General features: G+C 41.1%; 2 protein-coding genes and 2 long non-coding RNA genes across 7 annotated transcripts in view; 1 reads left to right on the forward strand and 3 right to left on the reverse strand.

Annotated features, from left to right (window-relative positions):
• Positions 1–14,316, forward strand: part of tbl1xr1a (tbl1x receptor 1a) — a 49,045-nt gene extending 34,729 nt beyond the window's left edge. For both annotated transcript variants that reach the window (XM_034882330.1, XM_034882329.1), the window contains 14 exons: positions 4,096–4,197; positions 5,349–5,494; positions 6,161–6,386; positions 6,594–6,726; positions 9,253–9,394; positions 10,044–10,107; positions 10,430–10,527; positions 10,620–10,680; positions 10,766–10,887; positions 11,678–11,752; positions 12,286–12,413; positions 12,563–12,728; positions 13,573–13,674; positions 13,875–14,316. In XM_034882330.1, coding sequence (XP_034738221.1) covers positions 4,140–4,197; positions 5,349–5,494; positions 6,161–6,386; positions 6,594–6,726; positions 9,253–9,394; positions 10,044–10,107; positions 10,430–10,527; positions 10,620–10,680; positions 10,766–10,887; positions 11,678–11,752; positions 12,286–12,413; positions 12,563–12,728; positions 13,573–13,674; positions 13,875–13,901 — 1,548 coding nt within the window. In that variant the 5' untranslated portion in view covers positions 4,096–4,139 and the 3' untranslated portion in view covers positions 13,902–14,316. The remainder of the gene's footprint in view (positions 1–4,095; positions 4,198–5,348; positions 5,495–6,160; positions 6,387–6,593; positions 6,727–9,252; positions 9,395–10,043; positions 10,108–10,429; positions 10,528–10,619; positions 10,681–10,765; positions 10,888–11,677; positions 11,753–12,285; positions 12,414–12,562; positions 12,729–13,572; positions 13,675–13,874) is intronic.
• Positions 1–16,406, reverse strand: part of LOC117950914 — a 21,587-nt gene extending 5,181 nt beyond the window's left edge. Inside the window, exons 1-2 of the long non-coding RNA XR_004657999.1 lie at positions 16,395–16,406; positions 14,366–14,367 (exon numbers count right to left, since the gene is read on the reverse strand). This is a non-coding gene — a long non-coding RNA (uncharacterized LOC117950914). The remainder of the gene's footprint in view (positions 1–14,365; positions 14,368–16,394) is intronic.
• On the reverse strand, positions 14,396–15,132 carry LOC117950922. Its single transcript, XR_004658008.1, has 2 exons — positions 15,010–15,132; positions 14,396–14,977 (listed from the first exon to the last, which is right to left on the reverse strand). It is a non-coding gene; the product is annotated as an uncharacterized LOC117950922 (long non-coding RNA).
• Positions 16,407–21,322: 4,916 nt separating the features above from the next.
• The window catches only part of si:ch211-51h4.2, a 91,405-nt gene continuing 89,138 nt past the window's right edge, over positions 21,323–23,589 (reverse strand). For all 3 annotated transcript variants that reach the window (XM_034882328.1, XM_034882327.1, XM_034882326.1), the window contains one exon: positions 21,323–22,626. In XM_034882328.1, the coding sequence (XP_034738219.1) occupies positions 22,404–22,626 (223 nt within the window). In that variant the 3' untranslated portion in view covers positions 21,323–22,403. The remainder of the gene's footprint in view (positions 22,627–23,589) is intronic.

The raw sequence follows: 23,589 nt of genomic DNA on the forward strand, positions 1-23,589 counted from the left end.
TCTGAAGGCAAAAGGGGGTCCAACCCGTTACTAGCATGGGGTACCTAATAAAGTGGCCGGTGAGTGTATATACATACAAAGGAGTGAGAAACACTGGATCTGGATATTGCACTAGTCCATATTGCAATTTTGATAAAATTGTTAATTGTGCAGTCGTACATGACGGTTGTTGAATTGTTCCTCCTTGTCCTGCTAACGTTACGTTTCTGTGTGACTCTGGTCATGCAGGGCAGCGGCCTAGGCCAAGGCGAGGACACCCGAGGCGGACAGCCACGGTTGTGGCGTTTATTTATTTTCTTCACAATCAAATATTGGTTTTCATATTCAATTGTTGTTTTTTCTCCGAAATTCTAATATAATAACCACATTTAGAAATTTTGCTGATAGTCCTACTTCAGAGTACCTCATCTGAGGTATTATTTTGTCGGCTTGCTGTATATCGGACCCTCACCTGCTTGCTGACAGTTGTCTCTATGAAACACTGAGACCGAGCGTCAAGGCACAGAAAAGTGTCGCTGAGCCGACATGCCAGAGACAACACCTCTTCTTCTGCTGTCTTGGCCACAGAGTTGTTGCCGGTCTCCTGGGTCAGGGACACATCCCCAAACAGATCAGCCTTGGCAGCCGTATTCTCTTGTGAGGGTGATGCAACTGTTTCTAGTGGGAAGTCTGTTGTTGTAGCTTGATTATGCAGGATGAGCATGAATAGTCAATGATCACAAGAGTGGCCCACCACAACACTTGCCATCTTCTACTTTTAGACAATGCCATGTATGTTGTGTAATTATAACCTGTTTGCTGTTGCAGTGGCTAGTTTTTCCCTCATGTTATTGGTAAAGAACAATCTAATTACCTGTGGAAAGTATAGAAGATGACAGCACCTCAGTGTGAATTCTAAATTTTGATGACCAACTAACATGATCAACAAATGTGTTGTTGTTAATGTAAATATTAAGGCCACAAATCATGCTAAATGTTTCGGTGTTCCATACCACATAAATCTAACATCTTGGGAAAGTACCCATGAGTGTTTCCCGCCTAAATGCCATTAAATGCTTCAGACGCTTACATGCCTCATTATTCCCTGGGGAAATGGGCTTTAAGAGTGTCCTTATTTGGAATAGGCTCTCTGGCTCTAAAGGAATTTCTGAAGTTGTGGTTTCCAGCCTTTTTGGTTCATGAAACCACGGACAAAAGCAATGTTGAATCACGATCCGTTGACATGTTCATGGATGCACAAACTGAAGAAGTGATATCACAAGAGGTGTTACAATCCTGGTGACTACTCCTCCTTGTGTTTTTCTGTTGACAGTTGATGGTGGATCGGTACTTAATTTAGGACATTAGATTATTCTGCACAGTATGCGTGGTCAGGTGGAGAAGCAGCTTAGGGAGAAGAGTGAGGAAAAATTTCAATCATTGGCTGAAGTACTGCACATCATGAGAAATAGATGTACTGTATACCAGCAGACACCTAGCAAATGCTTCTTTCACAAAGGAATTAGTTTTTTTTTTTTTGGCAACAATTTCTAAAATCATTTCCCCTAAAATCAATACATATACAGTATATACTAATGATTCACCTCAATATTGTCTGTTTATACGGTACCACCAATAGGGTTTACATCATATCCGTTTCCAAATAAATGTCCGTCTGACTGACTGACTGACATGTGATGTGCTTTCTTTTTAGAAGAAACAATTGGTTTTAAGAAATGTCTCATAATATATTGTCTCTAGAAGTGTATTCTTCCAATTTTGTTTTTGTTAAAGATGGATAAGAAAATCACAGTACTCATTCTCAATACTGTCGATTCCCAATACTTCAAGAATCACAGTAAACAAAGTGCAATAGAAATAAAATCAGCACGCATTAATCGTGAAAACATTTTTTCATTATAAAAGATACCACGTAATAAAGCCCTAAAGAAAATCAATGTTTAACTGATTTGTTTGTGTTCTTTTTCTGTTATAACTGACTGTCAAACTTTATAATAAAAGACATTTCTGTAACATTCATTGTTTGTTTATGTTTCTCAAAGAGTTTAACCTGAGACAGACTGACAACAAAGATAGAAACCATATCACATCCATACAGGGATAGTAGCTTATAGCTGTTAAAACATAATAAAATATATGACACACTGGTATCAGATCTGTACTCAGTATCACAAGTTAAGGAATCAGAATCAGTATCAGGAGGCAAAAAATGGTATCGGACCATCTCTAATTGCAAATCTAAAAGTATTACGTTTCCATAGTAATGAGTGTTGCTTTTTTCTTCTTTAACAACAAAATGTTAATAATACACTTCCAGAGACACAAGACATGTACTTGTTTTCTAAAATGAATGCACATCACTTGTCAGTCTATTATATTTAGTAAGGAAGTACATACTTTAACAAGGATTTTCTGTCTTTGCTCTGTTTAGCTGGAAACGGACATGATGTTGCTGCTGTCAGCTGTACCGTATATACAGAAAATATTCTATTAATTATTGGTAAAAAATAAAGAATAGAGAATCTGGGGAACAGACATAAATCTTTCCCACCCCTACTGTTGATGTCGCACACGAGGAACAGAATAACGTTTTGGCAACACACTAGTTGTTGTCCCGCTCTGTGGGCTGTTAAACGGTTAAGTTGCCTCCTCCTTGGGTGTATCACGCAGCTAGCGCAACAATAGGTTGACAGCCTCCCTCTCCCAACCCATGGTTGTAATTTATGTCAGGGACGGGACTGCTTTTTGTTATCATTTAAAATTGCCTCCACTTATTTTGTCTTCAAAAACCTGTGCTGACCTGTAGTTCTATGTCTGTGTCGCTGCGTGTGCTTCCCACAGAAAAGCTTGGGAAAACAACTCTGAGCTACACTTTTATCAAATGTGGTGACGTTACCTTTGTCTAAACAATAAGCCACACAATGGTCAGCGTCCATATTCAAATAGTGTTTATCATATGTCAGCCACAGGTAGGGCTCCTCCGTGCCGGAACTCCTGCGTGCGGCCGTGAGAAAAAATAAATAAATACATTTGGGAACTTTAATGCGATTTTATACTTTCGTGTGAATGGATTTCACCTACCGATCATAAGAGAGGAACGCAACTCTAACTGGAACAGTGCTTAAAGTACCCGGGCCTGGTGCTGGATTTCTGGGCTATGACTATTAAAATGAGTTCTAGCCAATCATATGCAGAGTGGGGCGGGTCCTTGCCGAAAAGCAAAAGTGAGGTGCGTAGTGTCTGTGGTAACGCGGCAAAAAACAAAGTTGATACAGGGGGGAGACAGGAAGCACCCGGCTCCAGCGTATGTTCGGGGAAGATACTCATTGTACGGCAACAGCAGCAGCAGCAAGAAAGTGCTTGCTAGTCATTAGATGCTCGTCACTAGATGCTAGCCCCAAAGCTTTGTTCCGTGCACTCTGTCATCCGAGTACGTTACTGGCATCGAACCCTACCGCTGCGACTACACCTTCACTGACCGACCGTGTTTGTGATAAAAACCATGTGTGTGCAAGTTCATAGCGGAGCACTATTGTTCATTAACACTGACCGCCATGTAAAATGTAACTAAAACCCAAACTGCCTCGACAAAGCTGTCTCTGAATCAACATGGCCGTTATTTAAACATGACGACCTCGTCCCGGGGTCTAGACCTCTAGCTCTATAAAAAGATAAACAAACCAACGTTTTTAATAAATGTTCATGCAGCAACTAATGTCAACATGGACAAAATCATGAATGTACTAATTTTTTTTTCTGATGATGACCTTGTCAAAGTAACTACACAACATCTAGAAAGGTTGGTTTTCACAATGATTCAATGTAGGATTATAATGTTGACTACATTGACTCTTAATTTAATGTCTGGTTGGAAGAAGTAAAAATGTATTCAAAACTTTTTACTTCTTAAAAATGATTACTTTTATCATCGTGTAATATAAGAAGGATTTTAACTGTTTTGCCAGTCAAATTACCTTTAATGAGGGCATTTTGAAACATTACACTGTGGACCTTCACTGATGAGATTTCTCTCTCTCTCTCTCTCTCTCTCTCTCTCTCTCTCTCTCTCTCTCTCTCTCTCTCTCTGTTTTCCAGGCTAGGTGTGTGCGTGCTGACCTCATGGTGTAACAGGAGTAAAGATGAGCATTAGCAGTGATGAGGTCAACTTCCTGGTCTACAGATACCTACAGGAGTCAGGTATTGTCTCAAGACCGTATTATATTATCAAGTCGATGTTTTCTTAAACTGTCATAACCATAACATATTGGTAATTAACCAACTTTTATTAGTGGTGTGTTTTCAAACCAACCTATCAAACTGTCTAGTCGGGCTGCACAATATAGTGGTTTGTTTTATAGCATCATCGCGATATCAACTGGCGCAATAAAAACATCGCAAAAGGCTGCAACATATCGCGAAAGATGCTCTTTTGATGGATACTTTTTTGTGTTGGTTGACAGGAAATATCAGTGGAAAATAGCACTTTACAATGTAACTGTCACTTTTAGTGGCACCATTTATATTCCAATTCAATGTTCAATTTGTTCAATTAAAGAAAGTTGGAAATCATTTCATTTGTTTTAAATTCAACAAGCAGGTTGTTGTATTTGAGCAGAATACTGAAAGTTGAAGTGATTAAATAATATTCCTACTTAAATACTATGCCCGGGTTATAAATGTTGACTTTCCATACCCAGTGAATCCATAATGTGCGAGTGCTTTTGCTGTAGCCCATCTACTGAATGCAGCTGTTATCGCAGTGGAAAGTACATCCGCCACACAACAATGGAAGAATGCTCATCGCGTTATGGTTTTGAACACGCCTGGTGCACCCAATGCATCTCACGTGTTGGCCCAGGGCTTGAGCATGAGCTTGTTCAGGTGTGCTACAGCAGAGAGAACTGGAAAATGGGCAGCTGTAGAGGTTACAATACTAGCAATCTGTTATGCTACCTCCAAAAGAAACATGTATAAGAACTGCTCAAGAGTGCAAAAAGAATAGTAACAGTAGCGTGCAAGTACGCTGGCAGTGGAGAAAACACAAAATGTAGTTCTTGAATAAGTCCTGATTTACTGTGATATACAGCAGGGATCGACCAATAAGAAGTAGTTAATAACACGAAAGTCAATATTTAGAACCAATATGCACTAACAGTGAAAATGAAAATCTTTTAGTCAAAATGAAGATTTGTTTGGAATGTTACAAACTATTTAATGTTACACAAAACTTAATATCTTACTTTCATAATTGCCCGGTGCCAATGATTGGTCAATCCCTAATGTACAGCATGTCATTGCCTTCCAACGTTAAAAATATCTTCTCCTCCTCCCGCTCTTTTCTTCTCCAGGGTTCTCCCACTCAGCATTTACATTTGGCATAGAGAGTCACATCAGCCAGTCCAACATCAATGGTGCTCTGGTTCCCCCTGCTGCCCTCATCAGCATCATCCAGAAGGGCCTGCAGTATGTCGAGGCTGAAGTCAGCATCAATGAGGTGGGTCCTCTCTTCTCCTCTCGTCTTATTTGAGAATTGCGATTTTCTTTTCTTTATACAAAAACAAAAGTTGAATCATACACTTCTAGAGGCAGTAAATCATGTGGCATTTCTAAACACTAAAAACGCACATGCACTGCATTTTCTGCTTTCGCTCTGTTTTACTTAAATGATATGATGTCGTTGCCTTCAGCGGGACCGTGTAAACCGTGTAAAAATAATTGGGTAAAAAGAAAAACTTTTTTTATGTGAGTATGAAGTCAGGATCAATGAGGTGGGACACAAACAAGATGACAAATGTCTCCGGTCTTTATTTGTTTGTGTGGGGAGGGTACGGGGGGGAAGGTTGGAAAGTTGGTGGTTTTTTGATTAAGAAAGCACAGTTTTTAGTTTTTTGTCAGGTTTTGGTGTGTGTGTGTGTGTGTGTGTGTGTGTGTGTGTGTGTGTGTGTGTGTGTGTGTGTGTGTGTGTGTGTGTGTGTGTGTGTGTGTGTGTGTGTGTGTGTGTGTGTGTGTGTGTGTGTGTGTGTGTGTGTGTTTATTTTATTTAGGATTTTTGTGATTGTGATTCTTGGCTGAAAATTGTCCAATAGATGGACCTTTGAAACCTGTGGCCTTTTTCTCTTCTCTAAACTGGTATTTAACTGGTATTTCTCCCACTCTATAGGACGGCACGTTATTTGACGGGCGGCCCATAGAGTCTCTGTCCCTGATTGATGCTGTGATGCCGGACGTTGTTCAGACGAGGCAGCAGGCCTACCGGGACAAAATGGCCCAACAACAGGCTGCTGCTTCAGCACCAACATCGACCACGGGGGGGAGCATCGCCGGCAATGCCAAGAACGGAGAGAATACTGCCAACGGGGAGGAGAACGGAGCCCATGCCTTAGCTAGTGAGTAATACGTTCACGCATAGAAAAAGCCGTGCTATGATGGTTTGCTGGCTGTTAGTGAACACTGTGCGGGTACTTCACTCAAACTGATACTGGTCAAGAATGGCCAAGACCTTACAGAAGGTTGTTGACAATGTATTTTCTAGACATTCCTGGTTTGCTAACTTCCTGCTTCGCTGTGTGTCACCCATCCAACTCTGTTCTTAGACAACCACGCAGACCTGATGGAGGTAGACGGAGATGTGGAGATCCCTCAGAACAAGGCCATGGTCTTGCGGGGCCACGAGTCCGAGGTCTTCATCTGTGCCTGGAACCCAGTCAGCGATCTGCTGGCATCAGGGTAGGTCCCCTTCCCTCTGCTAGGTTAGGATATTTATTCCAGGTCAGAGGTCCGGAACGATTGGCCATAACAAGTTAACATTTAATCAATTAACTATTAACTTTTAACTTTTAAGCACCAAAAAGTCAAAAGTTCTGTTTTCCAGCTCAGCATTTGGACTAATTTGGGTATTGTTACATGGAATTCGGAACCAGTTTCTTTTGATGTTTATTTTCCCGCATTTTTAGTTGTTTGTTAATTTCAGAGTTTTTAAAGCTTTTTTCTCTGTTTTTTTTCACCCTTTTTGGCTTTTTTTGTCTAATTTTTGGACGTTTCGTTAGTTTTTTGTAGATTCAATATAACTAACTTATTGATTCATAGAAAATGTCCCTGAAAATAGAAAATGTAACACTTCATCAATGTATTTTACTGTTAACATGAGGTGTATGGTCTGGATTGACCATAATTTGATTGCAGGTTGGTGCGGACTTTGAGAAATACTGCTCTACATGCATCAAATGAAATTTGCTTTTGTGCTTTTGTTAGACAGCGCGAGTAGAAAGATGAAAGTTAACAAGGTAGAGAGATGAACAGAAGGTCCCCAGCCTGACTCAAAAGCGATATGGTTCATCCCCTTAAAGTGTTGGTATACTCGAGCGTGACACGGGCCGCCGTAGAAGATGCGCTCATTACAAGCATGCACAGAGACGTTCATGCTTAACACGTTGTTCATTGCAGTATTATCCCAAACACTAGAGGGCGTTCAGGCAAAATAATCTGTGAATAAGCAAGGTGTAGTAGAGAAGAAGAGAGTGTAAATAAAGGCAAGCAGGTTGCCTGGCAACAGAAGTAAACAAATATGTTAAACACTGACGTACTGCGAAATATTACATTTATCTTCTCTATTCATTAACATGACTGTTGTTTACCTCCATGTCTAAACTACTGTCTGCCTGTAACACTGTTAAGAACACCGTTTCCATGAAGCCGTTTTGTAGCTTTGACAAAACAGTGTCATGTTTTTCCACACTCTCTTTTTCCCAGTATGGTGTGAGGGAAATGAAGGCTGTGGTAAAGTTAACACCGCAGACATAAATTAAGCTCAACCCTAAGCCACGGGGTGGCCCGTTATCTCTTGTGCAAACTACAGCTCATTACCCAAAGATCATTTTCCAGTGATGTCTTTCAGTGAGATTGTATTGTGATATTATGATCTCATCGTGTTTTACTTATTCCAGTGGTCTAAATCACTGTCAAGCAAATTGAAATACTAGAACTGCAAGCAGTTATGATGGGGTCCAAGCGTAAAGTCGAACCCAAAAGCGGCGGCTACGAAGAAATGTGAGGAAATATTGCAACACCTTAGGTCTGTAGTAAATAGTACCAGGCCTTTTTGACAAATCAGTACACATGATTTGGGCGTGGCCTCTGGAGGGGCCCCAGATCGTTCCCTCCAAGTTATGTAAAAATTGCACGAGTCTTTCATGAGATAAAGAATTTTCATATTTGTAGCTCCGCCTGATGGCCAGTGTTTGCTAAATTTGGTCCTTAGCCCCAAATTGGCATGGCAAACATTGATAGCATTTAGTTTGGAGATGCTAAAGTTGTTCTTTGGTCCGAGTTTTGTTTGTGGTTTGCAAGCAACAGAGCAACATTCTTGTGGTAGTTTTTTGTCATGGCGATCTAAAGATGCTATATGCCAACTTTCAGCTAGATCGAGTGAAAACCCAAGAAGAAGTTAGAAAAAGTAGATTTAGCACAATTTGTGATTTTTGCGAAAAAACAATTCTGCGTTGAAATCAGCTTTACAGGAACACGTGGTTGTAGGGTTTTTAAATGTGCCATGTGTACGGTGGGAGTAATGAAGCAGAATACCTCACTGCTGCAACTTATTGATTTTTTTTTTTTTTAATTGATGTTTAAATGCAACAGACTTCAAAATGAGCAACAGAAAAAGAATATATGTGTATATACAGTAAGTGTGTGTTTGGATGTATATATGTATTTATTTATGTATGTATGAGATAAGAAAAACCTTTATTTGTCCCACAGTGGGGAAATTGCAATATACGTATGTATGTATGTATGTATGTATGTATGTATGTATGTATGTATGTATAAAAAATACATACACAGAAATCTCACACCCAAACAACAACTGATGCTACAATTTACACACATTAAATTGGAAGAATGATAGAAAAATATATTAACTATGATCAAACTAGGACTGTACAGGAAATATGAAGCAAAGTCTTGGGAGAAAGGAATGCAACAGTCTCCAAGGTCTTGAATTGTGATCAAGGTCATAACTCCGTTGCTCCAGAGGGAGAATATTTGATATCTGTGATAACCACATGCCGACTGCAGGGAGCTGCGGAGTGGGCCACTTCAGCAAGATACATTTTTTATAGCCAGAAATAAAAGAATTATTAACTAAAAACGTTTTTGAGAAAATCCAGTTAGAAATTGTCCGACAAACAATGTTAAAGCGGGAACACGTCTATGGAAACGTGCTTTATGTTAAAATGTCTCTGTCTGTTTTAGGTCTGGGGATTCGACAGCTCGCATCTGGAACCTGAGTGAAAACAGTACAAGCAGCTCGACGCAGCTTGTCCTGAGACACTGCATACGAGAGGGGGGGCAGGACGTCCCCAGCAACAAAGACGTCACTTCGCTAGACTGGAATGTAAGCCCGCTAACACGCGCACACACACACCCGTCATGCAACATTAGAGTCTTCCTGCATGGGTGTATTCATTAAAAATATGGCAACAGATCGGAGTTGTAGGAATGGAAGAAATATTTGTCATGTCGGTCAATAACTCTTTTTTTGATTAGCTTTTATCAACATTTTGTTTTTTTAATCTTTAAAAAAATACTTTGACTTAGTTTGCTAATGCTTGTTTTTATAAAATGTAAACACACTTAACAAACTTTACATGCATAGGAAGCAAACATCAACAAAACAGGCTCTTAGTGGACTGCATGTACAGTCCTGTATACACAAGAAAGGCAAATTGAAACATAGCTGTTGATGATGTCTGACAGTTGAAGATCATCAGAGAGTGGGATTTTCCTTTAGTTCCGCCAGTGGATTGGAAACCTGAGCCAAGGGCAGAGCAAAAGAAAAAAAGTCCTGGAAAGTGTCCCTGCTAATGAGAAACACAGGCCTCTCTTCTAATCCCAGCTGAATCACAGCACACGCTCATTCAGCCTGGAACTTGTGCAACTGCAACAGACCACGTTAAGGCCTTGCCATGCTTGTCTATCCGGCTCTATAAGCCACTCTTACAACTCTCTCTCTCTCGCTCGCTCTCTCTCTCTCTCTCGTGTAGAGCGAGGGCACGCTGCTAGCAACAGGCTCCTATGACGGCTTTGCCAGAATATGGACTAAGGACGGTGAGATGACTTTGCATTTATTAAACACATACATGTATTATTGATCCCAGGAAACCCTGCAACTTTATATCAAGAGTTCAAAAAACAAGATACAAGTTTATTGATGTACATATATTTATATATAAGAAAGTATAAGAGGATGAATACAAGTGTTGCTGTGGAAACTCTAATAATGAATGTGGTGATTTGGTTTGCTTATCTTGCACTACAGTCTGTGTCACATGGTTTAGTTCCCCCTTGACCAATGCTGCCACCTAGAGGCAGAATTACAGATTTACAGATTTTTTCTTCTTCTTCCCTTTCTGTGTGTTTTGCTCCACAGGGAACCTGGCCAGTACACTTGGCCAACACAAAGGTCCCATCTTTGCCCTTAAGTGGAATAAAAAAGGCAATTTTATCCTCAGTGCAGGAGTAGACAAGGTAAACCAGGACCTGTTTTAATAAGTGGCTCAAACAAATGTACCGTGTAGCCGTTGTTAGCTCTAACTGTACATGTACATGTGTCCTGCCAGACAACAATCATATGGGATGCCCATACAGGAGAAGCCAAACAACAGTTTCCCTTCCATTCAGGTACAAAAAGAATCTCTTCTTGTTTATTAGTATTTTCCCGCTTAGCTTTTAATCTCGCTGACGTCATCCTTTCCATCTCCTACAGCTCCAGCACTAGACGTGGACTGGCAGAGCAACAATACATTTGCCTCCTGTAGTACAGACATGTGCATCCACGTCTGTAAACTGGGACAGGACCGACCCATTAAAACATTCCAGGGACACACGGTAAGCGGTTTGTTTGTATTCACACATCCGTGTCTTCTACTGTGTTCGGAGTGCCCAAAAGAGATTTAAACGTCTGCTGTCACTGTTTTTATGAATATTTGGTCTTAACTGGTTTGGATGATGGTATTTGTTAGCATTTAATTGGACCTAGGATTGACGTAATCCCCTTTCTTTGCATTTAGTATTTAGTAAAGAGCTGTATGATATATAGTTTTTTAAATTTATTGTCATTACAATGAATTATGTCATCAACTGCCGCTATATACATGGCATGAAAGGCTGCGATTGCGGCAGACACCTAGACATATTGCGACAGACACTCCGATTTTTTTTGTTAGTTGAAAGAAAACATCAGTAGACACTGCCCTTTAAAACATAACTGTCATTCTTTTTAAGTCGTTCTTGATATATTCAACGTAGGCCTGACTCCCAGCGATTAGGAGCGCTTTAAATCCTATTTTATACAGTCTATGTTTACAACTCACGGAAGAAAGAAGTAGCGTTAGTGATGCAGTTGGCTAGTAAAATTAAATGAGAATTAGTTGATCGTTATTTAAAAATTAAATCGCAAACGGGTGAATCAATAACGATTTATCGGGCAGGCCTATTTCTATGTGTTCGATATAAATGTTATCAATGATTTCCTTTTGTTTTAAAGTCAACCAGCAATTTGTTGAGCACAAAACTGTGTATATTGAAATATCAGTTTATTTATTGCAAGTAATATCGTACGCCATATTTACACTCAACATGCTGTATATCACCAACCCAATCTCTTCTCTCCCTCCAGAATGAAGTAAATGCAATCAAGTGGGATCCCACAGGGAACCTGCTAGCCTCCTGCTCGGACGACATGACACTGAAGGTGAGAGCTAAACCTGGTAGTAGTGGACATCATGTCTTCTTAAATTATCACTATCACTGCCACCTATTATAATTATAATAATAATGTAATAATGCAAAAACCCAGGCTATGGCGTAAAGAACTAATTATTACCTGTATCCCCCCCCTTTGTATTTTTGTTGCTTTGAACGTGTTTTGTGTCAACAACTAACAATTAAAATAATAATAACAAATAAATTGTCTGACCAAAGATCTGTTATATACAATTACCAGTCTTACGCCTTAAAGTGCTGATATTATGCTCATTTTCAGGTTCATAATTGCATTTAAAGTTTGCACCAGTATAGGTTTAACTTTCAAAAAACAGCTCCTCTTTTCACCCTGTGTGTTGAGCTCACTGATTTAGCTACAGAGTGAGGCGTCACACTTCTGTTCTATCTTTGTCGGGAGTCGCACATGGGCAGTGGTTAGGGAAGGACTACTAGCCGTCGACTCCGTTTCGACACATGGTGGTTTAAGAAAGTCGTTGATCTGTGCTTTTGTGTTTTGTTCAGATCTGGAGTATGAAGCAGGACTCGTGTGTCCATGACCTGCAGGCCCACAGTAAAGAAATCTACACCATCAAATGGAGTCCCACCGGCCCTGGAACCAACAACCCCAGCGCCAACCTCATGCTAGCCAGGTGAGTGCCGTGTGGGTTACAGACCATAGCGCTGGAACAGTTTTCTAATTAGCTAGCCGAGAATGAAAAAAGTTCCCTTCGTCCTTTCAGCTTGCTGTACACGCTACAACAAAACTCTCTCACGCTGTTTGTCCCCGGCTCTTCCACAGTGCATCGTTCGACTCCACGGTTCGTCTGTGGGACGTGGAGAGAGGCATCTGTATCCATACGCTGACCAAACACCAGGAGCCGGTCTACAGCGTGGCCTTTAGCCCAGACGGGCGACATCTGGCCAGTGGCTCCTTTGACAAATGCGTGCACATCTGGAATACACAGGTAGAAAATGAATAGGAGGGACTGTGTGTTTGTAACATGCACAGTTTAAAACAGTGTCAGTTCCATTTAAATGATAGCCAAGGAGATGGAAATCTTTCTGGTCAATCGGCAGCTAGTCTATATCTGATGTGGGGGTTGAGATCAGGAAATGATGATGGAGAATTCAAAGATGACGAGTCCAAAGATTTCAGATCATTTGCAGCTTTATTCAAACAGTTAACAACCTTTCATGACCCAGTGAATACACAGGGATGTCTATGAATAAGTGATTAATGACCATCGGAATAACTTTGTTTCTTGTAGTCTTCTTGTCCTGCACCGGTCAGTTGATCTATTTCCGCGAGACAGGATTACCTTTGAAACGACTTATTTGTGAGACACGTCTCCTAGTTTGACACTTTCTGATCTATTCCTGCAACCTGGTGTCCCCGTCATGCTGACTGTGCTCCGAAAGCTCCCTGTGAATGGTTAAATACATTTGAACAGTTACATGCGTGATTATCAATATCCACAATGGTAAGTTTCCGGGATTGTTCCAGTGCCGCCGAATATAGCGCCGGGTTGTCCCACATCTCAACCGGATGTTCGTTACCTTGTGCTTTCTTTGTACTGTAATTCTAAACTGGTGGATTTCTGAAGACTATGGTCATCTGTCCCATCTGAGTTTTTGTTGCACAACTAAAATTATTTTATCCAGACCGTTTGGTTGCGTTATTGATCATAACACAGCAAAAAGGATTCAAAATAAATTTCCATGAAATAACAACGTTTTTATCCGTAAAACAGCCTAAAGCCTTCCTATTTTCTGCCCCTTTACTCTGTCCTCCTGTCTGTCCTGCTGCAGACGGGTGCTTTGGTCCACAGTTACAGAGGGACGGGGGGAATCTTTGAGGTTTGCTGGAATGCAGCGGGGGACAAAGTGGGAGCCAGCGCATCAGACGGATCTGTAAGTACACACCGCTCTGACTTCTATTGTCTTTATAGACCTACTCTATCTGTAAATAACTCTTGTTGTGATTTGACACCATAACTAAAATGAAAATTGAAATGAAATTGACTGTTTGGATGGGTGTTTCCAGCATCTGTTGGTGACAGTTCAGTTCAGTCCAGTCCTACAGATTGATCTCTGTCCTCCTCTTGTCCCAGGTGTGTGTACTAGACCTTCGGAAATAGTGCTGCCGTTTGTTGGAAGCCATGGACCGACCATGAATGTGTACATAGCCAAATGACTGTCCCAGCCTGCCCTGCGTACTGCTCACGCTTACGACTATTGGCCCCGCCGACCGACAAACAGGAAGCAGGAAACAGGAACAGGAAGCAAGCACGCACCCTCCCGACACAGCAGGTCCAGACACAGGGATGAACAGAAGGACAGACAGACAGAAGGGTGGATCGACGGGCGGATGGAAACGCCCCTCTCTATATGGGGAGACTCTTACAGAGATGCCGAAGGGACGCAGTGGAAAAAAAGTAAAAACTTGACAAAAAAAACTAAAACAAAGTTACAGATCCGTATATGTACCAAAATTTGGAAGCTATTTAGCTTTTTTGATCTTTAAACCATGCTCATTGTCATCAAAATGAAAAACAACGAAAAAAAGTTTACTAGTTGGATCTCATTGTGCAGACATATCAACTCCTCCACCATAAAATAGGATGGCACTTAGTTTTTTTTAAATTTCCAATCTCTTGTTTCAATGTTTTTATATTTTTTATCTTTGGGAGAGGGGACGGGCTGGTCAGGTCAAGAGTTTTAATGATTGGATAATGCCGGCACACACACACACACACAGACACACCAAGACGTTCACACCAAACGGTGTCCTTGCCAGGACTGTAAACCAGTGTGGCCAATCTAAAGGCTGCTATGGCTCGGTAGTGGCTCTTCACACGGTTAACCTCTACGTGCAGTAGTTCATGTGTTGTCTTCTCTCCAGAGGACAAACTCTGAATTTCCTCGTGTACATCCGATGGGACGCAGCACAGATGTCCATCTAGATGCTTTAAAAACAGCTCCTCTGTGCACTATTTGATCTAGATGGTTTTACCCACAGTTCACCTCTCTGGACCCGGCGGTCACGGCAGTTTCCTGTGTGATGAAACAAAAAAATAAAAGCTTCTATTGGCAAGAAGCTGACCTCCACTTGTCTGAATGTTTAAGGCTGTTGTGAGTTCCAGTAATGCAACAGTAAGTCCGGTCCCAGCTCACATTACACCCTGTCCTCAGCCAGGAGGATTCCAGCTGTTCTCTTTTTTCCCTAAACAAAACCGCTAGAAAAACCTTTTTTTTCGAACCCTTTACCAGCATTTAATCCGCATCTGTAAGACTCCATTTCTGAATGATTCACCTTCTAAGGCCTCCGATCACTAAACACATGATGCCCTGAAGTGTGTTGGTGAAAAAGTGAAAGTGTTGTCTCACTTTTTAGCTTTTTCAGATTCTCAAGCGTTAGATGCTCTGGAGGCAGAAATAAGCTCAGCAGCTAAAAACACAGAGGGTAGAGCCGAAGGGAAAGCCACGGAGTAGAAGAGGCCGACGCTTCTCCGGACTCTAGAGCTCAGCTCTGTTGCTGCATTTGCACAAGGACGGTCAGTTTGCAATCAGCTTGACACTTTCTTTTTTTCTCTCCTGACTCCGATTCACAGCCGACATTAACGGTTTCGCTCATTACAATGACGTAATAGTCTGAACATGTCGGCGTGAACGCAGCAATAAAAGGGAAGTCGAGCAACGTCTGGAATCACTTCCTCATTCCCTAGACTGCAGGAGAAAGTCAAATGAAGATTTTCCAGTGCTTTAATGTTGCATCATCAGCAACAGGTGTAGCGTCCCGCATATGTAATGTGAACGTATCTAATACGACTTATTGTGGGATTAAAACCTTTTTTTCCATAGAGCGTTCTGATATCCAGATAAAGTGTTGGTGAGTCCTTTGGCCGGGTCGATAAGCTTCGTCTCGATTTGATTCTTTCGCGAGACATGGGTGCCAATTTGATTTGTATTGCAATTTTTTATTTATTTATTGCGATTCTAATAATTCCTGACATTTATATGATGAAGCCTTATGACGCCAGACGCTCACCACACATCATTCTAGTATTGTCCTTCCTTCTTTAACAAAACAAAAGTATAATAATACACTGTTAGAGACAAAATATGATTAGACATTTTCGAAAAAAACAGCTAATTGTTTTCTAAGAAGAAGGCACATGGCGTGTCAGTCAGTCTGAGGTTTTCTTTAGTAAAGAATCACGTGGATTTTCAGGACGTTGTGAGTGGCTCTGTGTTCCTCGGCTCTGCCCTGTTGAAGGTTTTGGTCAAACATAAACGTCATTATTCCAGACGAGCGCTGCCTCCAAGACTTGTGACAGGTAAATTGGCTGATATTTGGTCTTCACCGTTTCAATAGCATAACCGCCCGCCGATCCCTGGCTCTAGTGGGACTTTGGGCTGCCTTTCCACAGGAAGAGAATCCTGGATGTTTTCCTCCTCAGACACACGTCACTAACTAAATACTGCAGCCTATCGTGTTAGTTTTTCCTCTTGTTGAATCTTACTCGCGGATCCCCGGCACACAGTTGCCATTCCCAATCAAGCTCAAAAAGCAGATTCAACATTAAAGCAATATCTGGACATTTTTTAAATTTTTTGTCTGTTTTTATTACCAGCTACTTGTCATATCGTGGCGCAATAACTACACTGCATTTAGAGGACATGAACAGATCAGATCTAAGGCATCCAAAGTTCAATGTAAAGTCTTCATCTCCAACACGACAGTCTAAGTGAATTAAAAACAGAAAATGTCAAGCTGTACATTTAATGGGATTTTAATAAATCCGTTCTCTCACCGCCAAACGTCTGCTCCCATTCGACTCCAAGGTTCCTTACTGACATTTTCTACTCTTTTGAAGACAAATTTAAAGTTACATTTTTGTAATTTCCTTCTAGATTTGAAAAATAAATGTGAATTGATTTATTGGCAGCGTTAATTTACATGTTCTATACATTTGAAAATCTTTAGTTTTTGTTACTTTGATGCTATTGCAAACAGGAAAGGTTGACCGTGTAATGAGAATAAGAATCGCTGAGCTCAGCTGTCATTCTGAAGGCACCTTGTTTGGGGAAGAGTTGTCCCGGGTGAAAATTACCACTAAATTTGTCTGTTTTAATAAAGAAAAGTTTTTAGTTTTTTCTTTTTGCTTGAATCTTTTTGGGAAGCTTTGTCCAAGGGAATGACTTCCACAGAAGAAAATTAAAAAAAGGAAAAAAAGTTACACTTTAAATTGAATAAAAATGTAATTTTTCAATCAAGCCACGACTCAAGGGAATTCTTCTTGTTCCCCCCCCGTTTTTATCGCTGTAGTTCAGAGTCATGGAGAAAGTTGCTCTGGAAGCAGATCCAATCCCATTGGTTGCATACGGAGTTATATTTGTGTCTAAATTGTCGTGCACCATGGGACATTTTGAGCGCAGACAAATATTGTTTTGCACGTCTATTAATCCCCCCCCACCACAAAAAATGTATCTTTGCTCAGTAAATATGTTTGTGGTTGATCCACATAATTCAAATTCCCTGCTCTGCGCTCTGCCGTCTCTGCTCTAGCGTAGTAGAACCACTGGTCACTAGGTAGGGAAGGAAGCACTCTATTAAAATATAATTGCGCAAAATATCTTTATCTGTGCTAAAAAATTTCATCATGAATTGTTGAAGCTTTTTCCATATATTTTAATAGGATTTGCATCTAAAGATTCAGGTTTGGGAAAGCTTTAGTTTGGCTTCCCTCCGAGTAGTAATTAAACTAAAAACATTACATCTGCCTCCAGAGCTTTGTCCAACCACACATAAACTTTATTTTCTTCTGTATTCCCTTGTAATAAATTGGACATTTCTACTAATGAACTTTGAGATTTCATGTGTTCCTATTCAGAGTCCTGTGATAATATTGAATTGTTTTCTTTTCTCTCACCCCTGTATTTAAAGCACTTGAGCCAACAGTTGCATAAACATGGCCAAAGTCACTGAGTCGGCCTTCGTCTGTGCCGCCACAAGAGCATCATGTCAGCCCAGCAGCAGCTCTCCCATGGGGCTCTCAAAGCATTTCTGTTTCTTTATTTCACATCGATCTGTTATCATTTAAGTCCTGATCAGTGAAACAAAAGTCCAGAATAAAATATATTTTGATAAGAGTTTTGTGTTTTCATTTGTGTGTGTGGGAATGCTTTGTAGTGCTGAGGACAACAAAGGACAGTCGGTGGCAATCATGAATTTGTGTTTTATTCATGTCAAAACACAAAAAAAGAATGGCTTTAAAGGGTAACTACCGTTTTTCATTCCTGGACCCTATTTTCTATGCTTTTGTGTCTAAATGACTTTGACATCGATCCAGTATCACGCAAGAGAAGCTACAATGGAAGTTAATGGGACAATTGTCCAGTTTGCATTTGCCTTAACAAAAGTGTTTGTTTTGCCACTGACAGGCTCTGATTATTACTCTGTGTCTGACAACATTATGCCAAGGCACCCTTTACTTTAAAACCTCTTCTAGACCTTTGTGTTTAACCAGAAACCGCTCTGAAGTCACTTGCACTGGACCCACCAAACTCCATATAAAAAAGCAATCCTTTTAGAGCCAACAAATTTTCACATGTAAATCAGTAAACTGTGTATTTCAACCAACACTAGAATTGTGATGGTTAGAAAAGTGGAAAGACGACCTAAAAACGGCTTTCCACAGTTTTATATTTCTGTCGAAATTGAATATTTTGAATTTGAATTGAGTATTTTACAATGCTAAAATCACTTTATTTACATTGGTGGGTTTAGCGAACGGAATTTCGCAGATGTTTTTAAAGCTACATTGTTTAATTTCTCCCATCTAGCAGTGAAACTGTATTTGACAACCAACTGAATATTACCTTCTACCCCCTCCCACTAGAGCGTGTTTTAACTCTTATGGTGGCCGAATGCGAAATTAGCGTCTGTGAGAGTTCCTTCCAGTGTAATAGTTTTGTTATTTTGGTAACATTTCATTGCGAAAATCTGCTTATAAGTTCCCAAACAAATGCAACCTAATGTTAGTAGTGCTATTGTTATTCTGTATATTGTATGAGATTAATAGTGTTAGGCAATGTTTACAGGAGTGAAGCAACAGAAGTTTGTATGTTTAATATATTTCTCTGAGCAGTATGAACAATATCAATGAAACCGAAATTAGCTCTTAATATAGCCACTGTTTACACACAACAGTTCTAGCTGTAGCTGGTCTGTGTTACAAATGCTGACGTAAGTTGTTTGCCAGGGAAATCCCGACACATATGATTGATTACATTCATGTTCAAGGTTGACAATCCTTTTTCCTCATTGACAAGAAGAAAAGGCATCCTAGACATCGTTCTAGCGTTAAGTACAACCATGCCATGTTAGCCAAGCAACTATACAATTAGCAGAATTAGCTTTAGAGAAGAAAGCAGGCAACTTGTAAGTGTAAAAGCGTGAAACGCGGGGGTATGTCCCTCTTTGGCTAACGTATTTTAAAAGATGGAGGCCTAACCTGGCAGAATGCATACGAGCGAGTTGCTATGCGATCTGAACGATTTTAAATGGCAGGTTGTACGCGTTTGAGAATACTTGGATTAACTGGTGGAAGTAATTACACATGAATGAGCACATATTTGTGAAAGAACAAAGTTGTTTTGTTGCTAAGAATCAACTCAAAAAGTTACATAATGGAGATTTAAGAATATGACTCTTTATCAGAAAGGTCGACCTCCTCAGAAATCCTTTCCATAGGGTCGTCAGACCCTTAGAATATTAATCTGAGCCGGTCAGTGGCGAAACCAGCACCTGTGTGAAGGTAAAAAGCTGAAGCGTTGCCCTATTAATTTACGTTGTGGCTTGTTTTGCCACTGCTGCAATCTCGCTTACTACTGGACCAATGTCAAAGATTGTTGTTCCCATCAGTCACTTGTTTCTCCTAAAGGAAACCTCACCGTAGCTTCCCACTGGCCCCACTGTAGAGTTGGTGAACTGCAAACATTGGAATCCACAGCTCAATTGTGTCTCTTTATGTACAGGACTTGATCCTACAGAGCCCCTAAGGGGACGTTACACGACACTTCCTGGTGAGTGAAAGTATCTTGTGCTTTCAAGAAACCAATCTAAGCCCAGCAAAATGACGCTAACAAAGTACTGCTAACGTTAAGTGGCTAAAGTTAATATTTTACATTCACAGCATGCAATCTGAACAGTTGCCGTATCATCTTTTAGTTTGTTGATGACACTCTCAGGTACATTTTATGAAGATGAATCCCTCCTCTGCAGCCGTTCTGACTGACTCAGACTGGTTTCAGGTTGGGGTGTGTCCCTTTAGGGGGTCCGTATGATCCTACTGCGGATAAAAAACAAACAAACTTGAGCCTGGATTAAATGTTGGGGGCATAGCATTGAACAAAATACACTATAGTTCACTGGAGCGGGGGTTCCCAACACCTGGGCTGCGGACCCGTACTGGGCCTCGGAACCTTTACCAATGGGCCATTATGAAACAATCTCCATTTGCATTAAATAACAAAAGAAGTATGTAACTTTAGAGGACATGCCATTTCCTAACTTGATATCAAGGTGTGTTTGTGTGTGGGGAGGATACATAGAGAGACATGCCTGATGTGTGAGCATGCATGTGAACAGACTAATGGGAACCCTCCCAGTCTAAAGCCGCGTTCCGACCAGGTAGTTACAGGAACGTAGCTATAGGAACAGTCCACTCAACTAATACTCTCCCACAAAACTGGTTTTCCATTTGCATTCACACTGGCCAAGTATCCATAGAAACTGGTAGGAGGGGTACGGGAGTGACGCAAGCACAGCAACAGTTTTCATACTGTTAAAATCAGAAAACAAATACACAAAAAAAGTATGAACTAAATACTAACGGTAATGCATATAGCCTATGTCATGATTTATACAAGTCCCCCGAAGAGGAACGGGTATCTCTCTCTCCCCCGCCTCTGCCTGCTGTGCTGTGGCCATGTGTGTGTGTTTGTTCAAATCTCACATGTTCCAGGAAGGTCCAATGTATTAAGTGAAAGGGATGAATGAGCCAAAATCATAACCTCTTCTGTTTCTTTTGAAAGAGTGCCTGTTCAACCGCGGTTAGAGGAACTTAATTATCCCCAAATTGGTCCGGTCGGAAAACGAGAAAAAAAAGGGTTCTAGGAGTGTTACGTCGTAGGAACTGCAAAACTCCCTCCGGTCGGAAAGCGGCTTAACTTTATGTTTTAGGGTAATAATGCGGAGTGGTGGCTCATCTGCAGTACTTATGCTTTAGCTTTTTGGTGAAAAAGAATGAAAGAAGATGAAGGTGTGAGTCCTTCATCTTCTTAAGGAAAGAGACAGTTGTTAAGTTGACTAATTTTATGATAATAGAGCATAATGTAATATACATTTTCATTTAAATAAATTATTTTACCCTGATTTAGAGTGTTGTATAGTCTCTCCCGCAGTCATCCCACTTTTTTCTCAACTGCCCATAGCATGTGCATAGCAGTTGTCTGCCTTAGCAAGCACAGCCCGTCCAGTGGCGTGTTTGAATGTGGTTGACCAATCACAACAGAGTGGGCCAGCTGACCAATCAGAGCAGACCGGAACTTTTCCCGAAGGCGGGCCAAGAGCTCAGACAGAATGTTTCAGGTGGAGACAATGCAGCAATTTGAGAAACATAGTATGTTTTTAAACATCAAAGTAGGAATGGGCAACATATCAATGTATCAATATTGCGATACGAGACTAGATATCGTCCTAGATTCTTGATATAAGGTAATATGGTAATTTTGTAACTATTGTCTTTACCTGGTTTTACAGACTGCATTACAGTAAAGTGTTGTCATTTTCTGAACTTACCAGACTGTTCTAGCTGTTCTATTATTTACCTTTACCCACTGAGTCATTAAATCATTTCTGGAGAATATTTACCAAAAACCTCATTGTGTAAATAACATGTTGTTAAAGCACCGATAGTCAACCATACAATATAATATTGATAAGGTATTTGGTCAAGAATATAGATTTTCTTTATATCGCCCAGCCCTAAATCAAAGCATGTAAACATCTTTGAAGAGACCCCAAGAGTACACATATGATAGTGAAAAGGAGTATAATAGGGCCTCTTTCAACTACAGATTATTGATTAGTATTTCATTTAAAGTTGATTTATAAAACCAGGGACCAGATGCATTATACTCTACTGTGCTGTAAATCCAAGACTAAAACTGCATTTCCTCTGATTTGTAAAGCAGGAATCAACCACAGTTGCAGAGACCAATTAAAGACGGAGCCCTGTTTGATGTGTTGCCATGGGACAGTGGAGGGCAAAAATGGCCCCCAAGACCACCATCAAAACTATGGAAGAGGATTAGGGCCGCATGTTGAAAAATGTATTGGAGTTCTGAGTTTAATCTCAAAATTCTGACAATAAAGTCAGAACTCAATTTCTTTTTTCACTAGTCTTAATCTTCTTCCTTGAAAAACAAATAAACCTGTTTTTGTCAAAATGATTGGATTGTATCAGGAGCGTGATAAGTGGGAATACAATATAAAAGCACTTGCGAAGCTTCTGATATTTGTTTTGGCAATTTTCGACTCCTCCTTGCCTGTCTCCGATGTGGCTGCTTGAGGATCAGAGCAGGACGGAGCCGTTGGCTGCTGTCCCAGTCCCAGTCCCGGTCCCGGTGTGGTTGTGGTTGTGTGGCTCCGGACTATGGCTGTAGAAAGGCAGCAAATGAGTCACGTCTGCCAGGGTCTGCAGGACATCGTAGGTTACTGCAAACAGGAAGTAGGTGGGAAGCAGCCAACTGAGGCTGAAGACACAGTCCCCTACTGGCAGAGGGACTGCAAGGTGTCTGAAAGGACAAGAGAGACAGAAACAGTTTAACAATGACCAGATTTCAAAGAGCTGAATGTCAATTCAAACCCTTCTCCTGGTCTCCCAATGTACACAAACATGCCACAACCTGAGAGAAGACTTGATTGATATTGCTTTATAACCTTTTTTTTTATTTTTTTATATTTACTATACAAATAGTGAAATGATATAAAGCCATTCTAATATTGTGTTAAAGTACATATACCTGTTTATTGTGTTTTGTCTGATGCTTTGGCAACATTTTTATTGAATACTTCATGTCAATAAAGCACCTTGTATTGAACTGAACTGAGAACACAGACTCAGAAAGAATCTGAGCAGCTCCAGGCTGAGTGGACACAGTCCGGTTGCCACAGAAACACCTGGCTGGCTGGAGAAGACAGGCTGTCTCCGCTCTGTCCACAGAGACAGGTGGAGACAGAGAAACACTTCCTGCATCAATGTAGCACATATACTGACATCAGAACTCAGTTATTTATGAAAATGAAATGTATGGATGTACTGTTGTTGCCCTCTCCGGGGAACCATCACCTTATCGTGGTGGAGAGGTTTGTGTGTCCCTATGAACCTGAGGGCTGTGTTGTCTGGAGCTTTGTGCTCCTGGTAGGGTCTCCCATGGCAAAGTGGTCTCAGGTGAGGGGCCAGACAAAGAATGGTTCAAAAACCCCATGAAAGACCGAGGTAGAGAGGGAGTGACCCTGCCCGGAGGAAGCCCGGGGCCCCCGTCTGGAGCCAGGCCCAGACGGCGGGCTCGTCAGCGAGCGCCTGGTGGCCGGGTTTGCCACGGAGCCCGGTCGGGCACAGCCCGAAAAAGCTACGTGGCACCCCCATCTCCATCGCATGGGCTCACCACCTGTGGGAGGAACCGCTGGGGTCGGGTGCGCAGCCACATGGGTGGCGGCGAAGGTCAGGGGCCTTGACGGACCAGACCCGGGCGGCA

This window comes from Etheostoma cragini, chromosome 9 (assembly GCF_013103735.1).
Source record: "Etheostoma cragini isolate CJK2018 chromosome 9, CSU_Ecrag_1.0, whole genome shotgun sequence".
NCBI classification, from domain to species: domain Eukaryota; kingdom Metazoa; phylum Chordata; class Actinopteri; order Perciformes; family Percidae; genus Etheostoma; species Etheostoma cragini.